The 10,950-nt window shown below is 27.1% G+C and overlaps 3 protein-coding genes across 7 annotated transcripts; 1 reads left to right on the top strand and 2 right to left on the bottom strand.

Annotated features, from left to right (window-relative positions):
- Positions 1-423: 423 nt before the first annotated feature.
- On the bottom strand, positions 424-4,460 carry LOC118067220 (TOM1-like protein 2). Of its 2 annotated transcripts, XM_035083853.1 has the most exons (8): positions 3,885-4,460; positions 3,395-3,564; positions 3,025-3,306; positions 1,767-2,373; positions 1,556-1,685; positions 1,181-1,310; positions 957-1,007; positions 424-842 (listed from the first exon to the last, which is right to left on the bottom strand). In XM_035083853.1, exons 1-8 carry the CDS (start codon positions 3,940-3,942, stop codon positions 645-647), a joined length of 1,626 nt encoding a protein of 541 aa, XP_034939744.1. In that variant the 5' UTR covers positions 3,943-4,460; the 3' UTR covers positions 424-644. The 2 variants fall into 2 exon arrangements, with proteins under 2 accessions (XP_034939744.1, XP_034939745.1); XM_035083854.1 differs by lacking the exon at positions 957-1,007.
- Positions 4,461-4,482: 22 nt separating this feature from the next.
- LOC118067219 (dynein regulatory complex subunit 3-like) lies at positions 4,483-8,400 on the top strand. Of its 3 annotated transcripts, none has more exons than XM_035083852.1 (10): positions 4,483-4,891; positions 5,372-5,545; positions 5,684-5,967; positions 6,055-6,227; positions 6,485-6,642; positions 6,730-6,922; positions 7,404-7,641; positions 7,710-7,958; positions 8,084-8,160; positions 8,232-8,400. In XM_035083852.1, exons 3-10 carry the CDS (start codon positions 5,713-5,715, stop codon positions 8,365-8,367), a joined length of 1,479 nt encoding a protein of 492 aa, XP_034939743.1. In that variant the 5' UTR covers positions 4,483-4,891; positions 5,372-5,545; positions 5,684-5,712; the 3' UTR covers positions 8,368-8,400. The 3 variants fall into 3 exon arrangements, with proteins under 3 accessions (XP_034939743.1, XP_034939742.1, XP_034939741.1); XM_035083851.1 differs by having other exon boundaries at positions 4,483-5,013; XM_035083850.1 differs by having other exon boundaries at positions 4,550-5,545.
- On the bottom strand, positions 8,277-10,832 carry LOC118067221 (enoyl-CoA delta isomerase 1, mitochondrial-like). Of its 2 annotated transcripts, none has more exons than XM_035083855.1 (5): positions 10,398-10,832; positions 9,462-9,733; positions 8,976-9,154; positions 8,779-8,900; positions 8,277-8,686 (listed from the first exon to the last, which is right to left on the bottom strand). In XM_035083855.1, the coding sequence occupies exons 1-5, from the start codon at positions 10,504-10,506 to the stop codon at positions 8,523-8,525; spliced, it is 846 nt and encodes a 281-aa protein (XP_034939746.1). In that variant the 5' UTR covers positions 10,507-10,832; the 3' UTR covers positions 8,277-8,522. The 2 variants fall into 2 exon arrangements, with proteins under 2 accessions (XP_034939746.1, XP_034939747.1); XM_035083856.1 differs by lacking the exon at positions 10,398-10,832 and adding an exon at positions 9,841-9,970.
- Between the last annotated feature and the right edge of the window lie 118 nt (positions 10,833-10,950).

The following is a 10,950-nucleotide window of genomic DNA, read 5'->3' as shown; positions in this document are numbered from 1 at the left end:
TAACCATAAAAATGATATTTTTACTTTTTCCAGTTAACAAGTAGGTGAAAAGAGTCGACGACAAGTGTGTGTGTATATTTTCAATTAATTATGATTTCATTTCTCACGGCAATCATTAGGATAGAATATTTGGTATTTAAATATACGAATACCATAAAACTATACATAACAGACTTTATATAAGGTACTAAAATAATTATTTAATTAATTATAGTTCAATGATTCACCCTTTAAATAAAATAGAACAACTAAAATAAGCAAATTCTTATATACAATAAACATACGTAGACAAATATGTGAAGTATGCTTCTACCAAAATCTAATGTCTTTTCCAGAGCTATAAATTGAATATAATAATTGCAATTGATTATTAATATTCTTTTAAGAGGCAATGTATTACGAGCGTCTAATATAATTTTTTACTTTTTTTTTTTTTGATAATCAAACTTTCGGTCTGCCATATGTACTTTTTGACTCATGTATTAATTTATCAATAATAAGTACGTAAAAGCAAAGCAGCAAATCTAACTATATCATCTTAGAATTTTACCGTTAGTACAATATTTTCCTGTAATATTATAAGCCATAATTATATCATTATAAGTTGACTGTTTTTGATAATACAAATTAATAAAATAATTGATTCAGAGGGCAAAGAGTGATTTATCTTGATCTTTGTTAATTTGTCGTTGAATGTTCGTATTTCCAGTAGATGTTGTACTTGATGTTGTTGTAACAGTAGGTAAATTAGGCAAAGCTTCTGCTGCAGCCGCACGTTCTGCAAGAAATCTTTCAAATTCCGAAGATGTTAAAGATTCTTGATCACCATGTTCTTTTGCAGTCTGAAAATATTAATAAACCAAAATTATTATCTCTTTTGGAGAAAAAATAAAAGAACATTTAATTTTTTAGAAACACTTAATGCAACAATAAAGCAGCAAACAAAAATCACTTACCGTACTATCGAGCCATGCAGCCATTTCGTTGAATTCTGATTCTCGATTTGGCTAAATAATACATCAAATGAAAAATAATTGTAATTAACATAAGACCAATAAAATATAAAACAGTAATTGACGAAAACAATAATTATATTCTAACTAAATAAGCTATTGCACAATAAAGCACATTTTTGAAAACAAAATGTTTTATGATTACAATATATTTTTTAAATACCCACCATTGGATTCCTCGTATTTATAGAACCATCTCCAGCTATTGATTGTGAATTAGAGCCACGATTTAAAATTGCTGTACTAAGACTGCTGGTATTACTCAAATTTTCAATATTGTCTTCGTATTTACTTCCACTGTGAAAGTAAAAAATGATGGTTTATTGTGAATTTGTTCACACAAAGAAAACAGTTTGTAAAAGTTGTAATGCTTTATCAGTGTATGAAACCATATAATGCTATAGTCGAGAACTATTTTATAAGGTTAATAACAAAGTTAATAAAGCATATTAAGTTTACATACATTTTGTTCTAGATGATAGTTATTACCATTCAATCAATTTCAATTACATAAAAAATTAAATAATAAACGTTTATTTTACCTGTTTTTTGTACTTTCATAAGTAGCATTTCGAGACTGTGCAAACATATCAAACTCATCACTTTCCAATAATTCATCATGTTTATTTGGATGTACGACTGTTTTACTATGGCTATCAACATCAGCAATGCCTGTTCAAGTAATAAAATGAAAATTTAATTATATTTTATGTTAATGATGGTATGTTATTGACATAGAATAAAAATAATTACTCATTCCAGACATTGGATGTTGAAGAGTATCAACTGAGTCTTCTTCAAGATCTATTAGCGATTTTTCGGTCCGTCCATTGGAAGTATTTCCAGAAGCTTCATTAGGCAGATGCCCTATCGTTTGGGCAAGTATTGCACTCGCTGGTGCAGCAGTTTTATTCTTAGTGTAGCGCGAATATCTAAGAAATAAATTGTTCAATTCATCATTGATACGCAATAATTCAGCAGTCATTTCATCATGTACAAGTTTTCCAATAAGATCAACAACACGTTCTTGCATTGCTTTGCAAGTAAAATAAAGTTGGTGCATAAGTTCCAAATCTGCTGGATCTGGACGAGAATCTCCTGATTGACTTTTTTGTACTTGTTGTTCTAAACTTGTGCAATAGTGGAGAGATTCTGAGAGTACACGCATATTTCCTTGAACTACTTCAAGTTCACTTTGAAGCTTTGCAAGAAGTTGATCTGATAGTTGTATTGGTTGGGCTTGAACTTGTGTTATTTGCTGCTGCTGAGCAGCTGTTACCATTCCTGATTCACATCCATCGACATTAGTATGGTCACTACCAATAGCATGAACTACATTGTTCGTAACTTCAGGCACGCTCTGAAACAAATAATTAGGATTCATGTATAGAAAGTAATAACTGTGTTAAATAAAAATTTTGCGATTTAAAAAAACAGTAAATATATGAGTATTTAAAAAAAGCAATACTTTAAGAATTAAAATAATTAGAATTTTGTTTATTTTCTAACAGATGTGCGTTATCTCACAGTCATAATTATTGTAATTATAGGGTTTTAGCTAGCAATAGAAATATGTACATTAAAATAAGAGAAACTTGGTTCAATAAACTGAAAGAATTAAAAGAAATCTAAAATTAAGCAATTTTATTTTATATTTATTATATTTGCTGTAAATTAAAAATGATAGATGCAAATATTTTTGTATGACATCGCATTACCATAAGATGTCCCTTTCAACAATATTAAAATTTGCTATCATATTTACGATAAGATAATAAATCTTATTGTTTCATTAACCTATTACATAATAGACTCGATATTCAACGACTATAAAAGCTTTTGTCAAAAAAGTTGCATTTCATCTATCATAATAAATTTTTTCAATTCTGAAGAGTTGATAATTACAATATTCAAAGTACAATATAACTATATTCGAATACTGTTATGCTTTCGAAGATATGAACATAATTTTTCCTCATTTTTACTTTCTTAAAATGCCAAAAATAATTACCCGTTCTGGTGTTATTATAGGCGCCATTGTGTCTAAATCAATCATAGGGAACTGCATTCCTTTTGCTTTAAGCTCTTGATAAACTTGAACAACACCTTGGGTGTGTGGTTGATGGCGGAACGTATCAGCCCATGTTTGTATTAAACTCAATACTTTTTCTTGAACAGCTGTTGGTGGTTCATTTTTTGGTCCTATCATTTTTACGAGTTCTAATACAAATTCACGTGAACAAGCTAAACTGTGGAAGCGTTTACCACAATTTTTTACGCAAGTTTCCAGTACCTATAATAATTTTAATACTCCAAATGATGTATATTGAAGCAATTTTTAACGAAAAATAAGTAATTAAATACAATTGAATTTTACAAACCGTTAAAGTATACAAAACTACTGTATAATTTTTTCCAGCAGCCTGGCTCAAACGTCTTTTAATTGCCTTTATTGCATCTCTTGGACCATCCTCTGTTTCATTTATTATATCACATATTTCCATATTAAGAGCCCAGTTTTCACTAGGTAAACTACTTTCTGTGGCTTGCTCTAAAAAAATCAACAAAGTTGTTATTTAATGGTTTTTCATATGAATTTATATTAATAAGAAATAATTTAGAATAATAACATATTTAATAGAATATACAAATGCACATATATATGTATATATAGCACACATTGTGCTATGTGCACAAATATATGTAAATTGATATATTAAAGATAACGTAGGTAATTGAAAACAATAGCTTGACTCGAAACAGATTAAATTATGGTATTATGCACCTATACATATGTTCGGTCAAAGATAAAACGATAGATATTATAAAAATGAACAGTCAAGCATAAAAAATTAATGAATGTATTCTTACCTATTTTTTGACCGACGGGGGTCGAAAAAGGGTTGACGTTGACTCCAAAAAATGACATTTTTAAAACCGCGTGGTGTTTAACACCTTTGCAGTTGAATTTTAAATCCTTTCTTAGTTCTTAGATCACTCCGACGCCGCTTACGACGTAATGCTATTGATAGTGTAAATAACTAGCCTTTGAATCATATGAGTCATGTGGTTAAAAAATTACTGGTAGGCTAAAACCACGACGGCGTAAATACACAATATTACAACGCAAAAAATGTTAATTTATAATTTTAATTATATCCCTTAAACTTATAGAAAAATTAATTTCACTATCTGCACATTGTACTTTAATACTATGTTATTTTACGGGTTTCGTGGCACAAATATTGACTCATCAAGTTCAACGTTATTTAGATGACCAATTTCAACAAAACTTATTGAGAAAAAAATAGAATTCAATAATTAACTGAAATGGTAGTAACAATAACTAGCACTCATTTCTAATGTTAATTAAAATGAGTAGGAAATTTAATTTACGTCTATGTTATAAACTGTATGAACATAGATATTTCAACACGTCACGTCAACATTACTATCTCAAATGTCAAATTATATTGTCCCTGCTCACGCGCATGAAACGAATTACTGCTTCATAGAAATAAGACTTGACAAATATTACTAAAATTGAATATTTGCGATACCGGAAAAAAAATAAAAAATTGTTTTGTTTTTTGGAATATCGATTCAAGTCCAAAACATTGAATCATCACGGATAGGGATGGATTAGAGTCCCTTAAGATAGAGTCAGGCAGAACTAAAGTCCCGTAAGTTTTCATAGAACTCTAAATAGGCAGGAATTGAGCAATATGGTGTCGTCTTGCCAGACTCTTTCTCAAGGGACTCTAGGATGGATGATGTTTCCAGAAAAACATCGATACTAAACCAACATCGATAGGTTGTTTGTTAAAAAAATCGATCTATTGTGGATGTACAGAAAAAGTGCAAAAGAATTCAAATTTGTAACGTTCGAATTTAATAATAGAGGAATAATTTATATTTATACTCATACTTTTACATATGTCAATTTTAAAAACGAAATCTACTACAAATTCTACGACATAACGAAAATTTTTAGCGATTGGTACATATGTTTTTGCTGAGCAAACATCAACTGATAAATTCATAGAATGCTCCATTTTGCTTATTCGATAAACCATTCATTTTCTTGATTGATTTTTTATTTACATCTGTTAAAATGAAATTTTTCCTTTCTTAGTTTTTTTGTTAAAAAACAAAAATCAAAATTAACCTTTTTTTTTATTGGAAGTTGATAAACAAACGTAGTAGTTTTTCTTAATTGACTGTACTGTGCGAATGGTTGCTCAGTTACCGAGTCTATTACTGCATGAAATTCAATTGAATATCTATTTTTTATTTTATTAATTATTAGTACATAAATTTTTAAATAATGCTGAATAAAAATGAATTGAATGATGTAGAAATAGATAATAATGTGCCGGTAGAAGAGGATCAAAAGACGGCAGGAGTGATTACTTATAACACTCTTATCAACTTAATAATTAAACAAATTTTAAATAGAAAGTGCAGTAATTTGATTAATACAACTGCCATTAAATTAGAGGAGGTTGAAAATATTCAAATTGAATTTCTAGGTAATTTATATTTATTCAATCATTTAAGACTTGATTTTTTAAGCTAAAAAATTATTTCAAATATTTTATATGCATTTTTGACTATTAGATTGTAATATACTTGATAGTTAAAATAGTAAAATATATCTTTCATTTCAGGAATTAGAAAAATAGATCTTTTGTGGGGAATGAAAAATTTAGTAAAACTTTCCTTATCACACAACTTAATTGAGAATATAGAAAACTTGGATGGATTGTTACAACTAAAAGAATTGGATTTTTCGTTTAATCGTATTAAAGTTATGAAGAATTTGAATCATCTTGTCAAATTGGAACTTCTTTATCTTACTGGAAATCAAATTATAGAAATTCAAGAAATAGATAAATTAGAAAATCTTACTATTTTCAGTATTGCTGATAATAACATTGAAACATGGGATCATGTAAGATACTATTCAATATCGTTCTAATAATGTAAAACAATTTATTATATTTTAATTATACAATTTTATAATAACACATATGGTCAGGTCATTTATCTTCGCAAGTTTAAAAAATTACGTTCAGTAAATATAAATGGAAATCCTTGTATTCAACAAGAAAATTATAAGAAATATTTCAAAGCATTTTTACCACAAGTGATATATTTTTCTTATGTATTAATAAATAAAGATGATCATGATTATGCTGCTCAACTATATAGGTAACTTGAAGTTGCTCCAACCCTCTTTTTGAAAATAATATAATAAAATACTTGAAATAATTTTATTTTTAAAGCATAAAATTATCTATAAATAGAGTTTTACTTTAAATTTGAATTCATTTTTTTTATTTAAGAAATTCATTACTCAGTGTAATGGACTTTTTTTCATTAACGTTATGATTTGCTGAAAAGCTAAAAAGATTTTAAGCTAAATTACTAACAGTTTCTCATTTATACTTTTTATAAATTTACTAAAGACGAGATATTCTGAGAATTGAAAAAGAAGAATTAGAGACCAAAATTTCACAGGATAAAATACACAATCAACAACAGAAAACAGCTCAGGATTTTGTTGCTTTTGTTGAAAATTTGGATGAAGAAGAGTTTTTTAATATACTATTCCAACATGACACCGGTAATGTTACAATCACTTGTTCGAAAGCATATATGATACCATTAAATAAACTCTAATCTCCAATTCAATAATTTTACATTCAAATAGGTGGTTTGATTATCAAGACAATTAACGATGACACTTTAAATGCTTTTGAAGATTTCAAACTTAATTTTACGAATGTTTGCCATAAACTTTATAAATTCGGAATAAATCAACATCATCAACGGTTAGAAGAAATTAAAGAATTTAATTCAGTTATTGAAAATGCTCGAAATAATCTCTGCAAAAAATCTAGAAAGTAAGTCCAATATTTGACACTTAAAATTGGTCGAGGCACAATTTAAAGGGGGCTTCCACGGTTAATTCTGTTTACGACATGAATGTGACCCGTTCATCTATCCGATCCAAAAAATCCATTTTTAATTATTTATAATAAATCAGTTTTTATGGAAAATATGTGATCGTCAATAACAATATTTTGGCCGTATCAATTATTTTCAATAATTAACTTTACAGTTGATTGAAACTATTTTTCATTATTTATAGCATAATATAATCGTTATAAACATTATCTGACACTATTTATTTATTACACATCATATACATATACAAACAACTGTTCATCTGGTAAAGTAAAATATTCTAACTTATTAAAATCACATCATATCCTTTTTTGCAAAAATATTGCAAATTTCTATAAATTTATTTTGTTACAATAATTTTTTATAGAAAATTAATAATTCATCCATGTAAACTTTGTAATTCTTAATTTTTTGTAGAATTATCGATTTCATTATAGAAGAAAGAAATTTATTATTAAGAAAATTTAAAAACTTCGATAATGATGAATGTGTAAAAACTAACTTGAAGACTGAGATATCAAAAGTTCAAAGTACATTTTTAGATGATAATAATATTGTACAAGCTCGAGAGTTTGTAAATGAATTTAACGATTTTTTATCAAAAATGTGGACTCAACTTTTAGAAGACCAAATCTTTCTTCATGAGCAATATGAAGTTTAGTTTTACTAATTATATAATAAATAATGTATTAAACATATTTGGTAATTACTTATATCTTCTAGGATCTTATTGAAATATTCAAAAATAATTTGACTGATATGAAAGACGTATTCTTGGATAATGTTCGGACAGTATTTACTCAAATGCGCAATTTTATGATTCAGTATAGAGACAATATAAATAGAATTGTAACTTCATTTATCAATAGTATCAGAGAAGAATCGTTAATTCCTAATCACTTGGTAAACATTTGTGGAGACTTAAATACTTTCCATAATATCTTAACAACATCTTATGATATCCATTTACAAGTTGGTAGACCTATAATAGATTATTACTTGATATTTATGATTAAATTTGAACCATGATTGTTTTGAAATTTTTTTTTGTTGAATTATTCAAAAAAATTCAACAATTATTGGATAATCATTTTCAGATTATTGATACTCGAGAAAGTACCATAATTAATCGAGTTAATCTTTGGTCAGAGAGTTTAATAGAAGAATTGAACAAGTAATTAAAAATAATAATCGTTAGTATTTTTCGAAAATTCATTAAATAACCATTTTTGATATTATTTTTAGCGCGGAAAATATGTTATATCGGCAGTGGATTTTAGAGATATCGCATTTTTTACAGTTTCAACGTAATCAAATACACCATGGTTTATTCGAAAACAATAAACTAGCAGCGAATGTTGCAGCTGTCCTTGACGGATAAAATATATAAAAAGTTATTTCTGTTTTATTGAATACTTTTATAATAAAATATCATTGATGAACACTTTGTGTAAGACTAAGGTCCTAATTATTACAATATTCGATAAAAAATATATAAAATTGTTTAAATATAACGATAGACAAATATGTTTTTGTTCAGTTCTTTTTTTTCAGAGATTGAATGTATAAATCTAATCCTTTTTGTACAAATGGATTTTCGAGATATTTCAAAAATACGTTAACATCTGATTCTCGATTTTTTTTCAGTTTATTCATTATTCCATCTCGAAGACTTAATTTAGTTGCTCGTCTTCCAATAGCTAGTTCGAAAAAAAATTAATTTAATAAATAGTTTAATTATTATGAGAAATAAATAGTTTGATATTATGATTCAATAATAAAAATACCTTACCAGGAATTTTTGAAAAAGAATCGATAAATTTTTGACATTTAGTAAGAGCATCTTCTTTATTAGACGCAATCTCATCGACTAAATTAATCTCAAGAGCTTGCTGTGGCAGAAATAGAGCTCCTCTACAATGAATTTAAATAAGTAAATATTAGTCTATTGTAATGAATAAAATACTTTTAACAGAAAGGAATACTAACTGTAATAATGCTAATTCGGCTCTTCGATAACCGATGGTAGAAATATATACATCTTTGAACCATGTTGGTGCTACTATACCTAATTTTGTTTCATTTAGACCCATTGTATGTTTTCCGTTTACAAACACCCGATATTCACAAGACATTGCCATTAAACAACCACCAGCTGGACAAGCTCCCTGCAAATTATTTAAAAAGAGATTTTAATTGAACTAAACTTTATTTATCATAAAAAAAAGAATTTATTATATAGAATGATTTTTCCTTAAATAATATTGAAACAAATATTAATACAAAACAAATATCACCTATGAATATTCAAGAGTGCACTTTATTAAAAAAAGTTGCTTTCCTTGAAATAATACATCAATAATTAAAGTAGTACAGAAATTTTTAATTAGTATGCAGAAACTTTTTTAGTTAATGTGATTATTACTTCTTCAAAATAAAGGCATTATGTATAACTTAATAATCGCCTTGCCATACATTAATTGCTGCCGCAGTTGGAATCCCCAAACCGTAGAGAGTCAACCAGGTTTCTTGAAGCTCTTCCCAAAATTGTCTAGCACGTTTCATATCAGGTTTATACATTTCCATTATATCTAAACCGCCAGAAAATATTGTGGGGAGAGATGAAGTCAGAATAACACCTTTGCTTCCATCTTTTTGTGCAGTTATTAGAGAATTCTTTAATTCTTGTAATAATTCAAGATTCAAACCATTCACTGGTGCTCTTTCCATTGAAATAATACTTGTATCTATAAATAAATTATATCAATTAGATTGCATATAACACAAAGAACGAGAAATAAATTATACCCTAGTAGCCAGTCCTAATGTAAGAATTTCTGTCAGACATACGTACATCTGTTTTCGTTCTACATCAGATTGCTATTCATTGTCTGACGTTTCCTGCCGAAAATTTGGTGATTGTCTGCTTTAGATGAACGGCAGATACATATTTAAATAATAAGCTTAGGCCGACATACGTAAGTCTGCTGTTAGTCTTATGTTGATTTGACTACTAGGGTCGTTTTAACAGAATGGAATGTAAAATAATTTATAAATGTTACTGCTTTTAAATGGAAATCAATATTATCATAATTAAACAAATTGAAAATCTCATTATTGAACAATAGTACGTCATATATAATACATGACAATATATAGTAGTATATGTGAACTATATGTTAATATTTTATTAATACAAACAATATAAAATACAATCAGAGAAATTATTTTTGATGTTCCCAATTAACAAATTATATTAAAAGTATCGATACACATTCCAATAGACAGCACGTAAACTTTTCATGTAAATAACAAGTATTGACAAAATTGAAATAAAACTGGTATCAATGACAATTTTCGACGTTGACAAGCGTAATTATTATCATTTATAATAAAATTTAAAGTTTTTACCTGTATTATCATTTTTTATGATACTAATTAATTTATTACTAGTAGAATAGTTTTGTTTGACATAATTTAGTCCACTTATTCTCGTTATTGATCGCAGATAAAAAAGCATTATGAAATTATGTTAAATTAGTTTATATTTCGAAAAAAAGAATTTAGATATGTATTTATTTTAAGACTTGATTTAAATTTATAAAACTTTTTTGATATTCATAGTAGTTATATGTAAACACAAATTATATTAATAATTTGAAAAACATTCAATAAACAAGCTTATATTTGTGGTTGGAGTACTTTCTTAGAAAATAAGTATTTAAATGAGAACTAGAATACAATACTAAGTTCAACAATTGTTGAACGTAAGTAATCTGAATGCACAGTGTTAACTATGATAACCTGTACCATGTATAATAAGAACGGATTAGAAAGTTCAAAGTCCATCATGAAACAAAAAAAAGCATTGATGCTTTATCTTTTTTCATTTCATCAATTTCTGAGATCGGTAAAGTATGTATCTTTTATTTCTTCAATAGTAAAACAGTTTTTATTATTATTT

Source organism: Chelonus insularis, unplaced genomic scaffold (genome assembly GCF_013357705.1).
Source record: "Chelonus insularis isolate UGA/USDA-ARS -01 unplaced genomic scaffold, ASM1335770v1 contig_370_pilon, whole genome shotgun sequence".
NCBI classification, from domain to species: domain Eukaryota; kingdom Metazoa; phylum Arthropoda; class Insecta; order Hymenoptera; family Braconidae; genus Chelonus; species Chelonus insularis.
The sequence above is the reverse complement of the archived record's forward strand: the minus strand, read 5'-3'. Positions and strand labels throughout refer to the sequence as shown.

What these genes read in the sequence shown, in the direction of transcription:
- LOC118067221 (XM_035083855.1), bottom strand. Translation starts at nt 10,506, where the DNA reads ATGCTTTTTTATCTGCGATCAATAACGAGAATAAGTGGACTAAATTAT. An exon ending in CATAAAAAATGATAATACAG is followed by an intron (nt 9,734 to 10,397) that starts GTAAAAACTTTA and finishes ATTTATTTATAG; the next exon opens with ATACAAGTATTATTTCAATG. An exon ending in GCCGAATTAGCATTATTACA is followed by an intron (nt 8,901 to 8,975) that starts GTTAGTATTCCT and finishes AATTCATTGTAG; the next exon opens with AGGAGCTCTATTTCTGCCAC.
- LOC118067220 (XM_035083853.1), bottom strand. Translation starts at nt 3,942, where the DNA reads ATGTCATTTTTTGGAGTCAACGTCAACCCTTTTTCGACCCCCGTCGGT. An exon ending in TAGTTTTGTATACTTTAACG is followed by an intron (nt 3,307 to 3,394) that starts GTTTGTAAAATT and finishes AAATTATTATAG; the next exon opens with GTACTGGAAACTTGCGTAAA. An exon ending in TAAATACGAGGAATCCAATG is followed by an intron (nt 1,008 to 1,180) that starts GTGGGTATTTAA and finishes TGTATTATTTAG; the next exon opens with CCAAATCGAGAATCAGAATT.
- LOC118067219 (XM_035083850.1), top strand. Translation starts at nt 5,341, where the DNA reads ATGCTGAATAAAAATGAATTGAATGATGTAGAAATAGATAATAATGTG. An exon ending in CTCTGCAAAAAATCTAGAAA is followed by an intron (nt 6,923 to 7,403) that starts GTAAGTCCAATA and finishes AATTTTTTGTAG; the next exon opens with AATTATCGATTTCATTATAG. An exon ending in TTAATAGAAGAATTGAACAA is followed by an intron (nt 8,161 to 8,231) that starts GTAATTAAAAAT and finishes TATTATTTTTAG; the next exon opens with CGCGGAAAATATGTTATATC.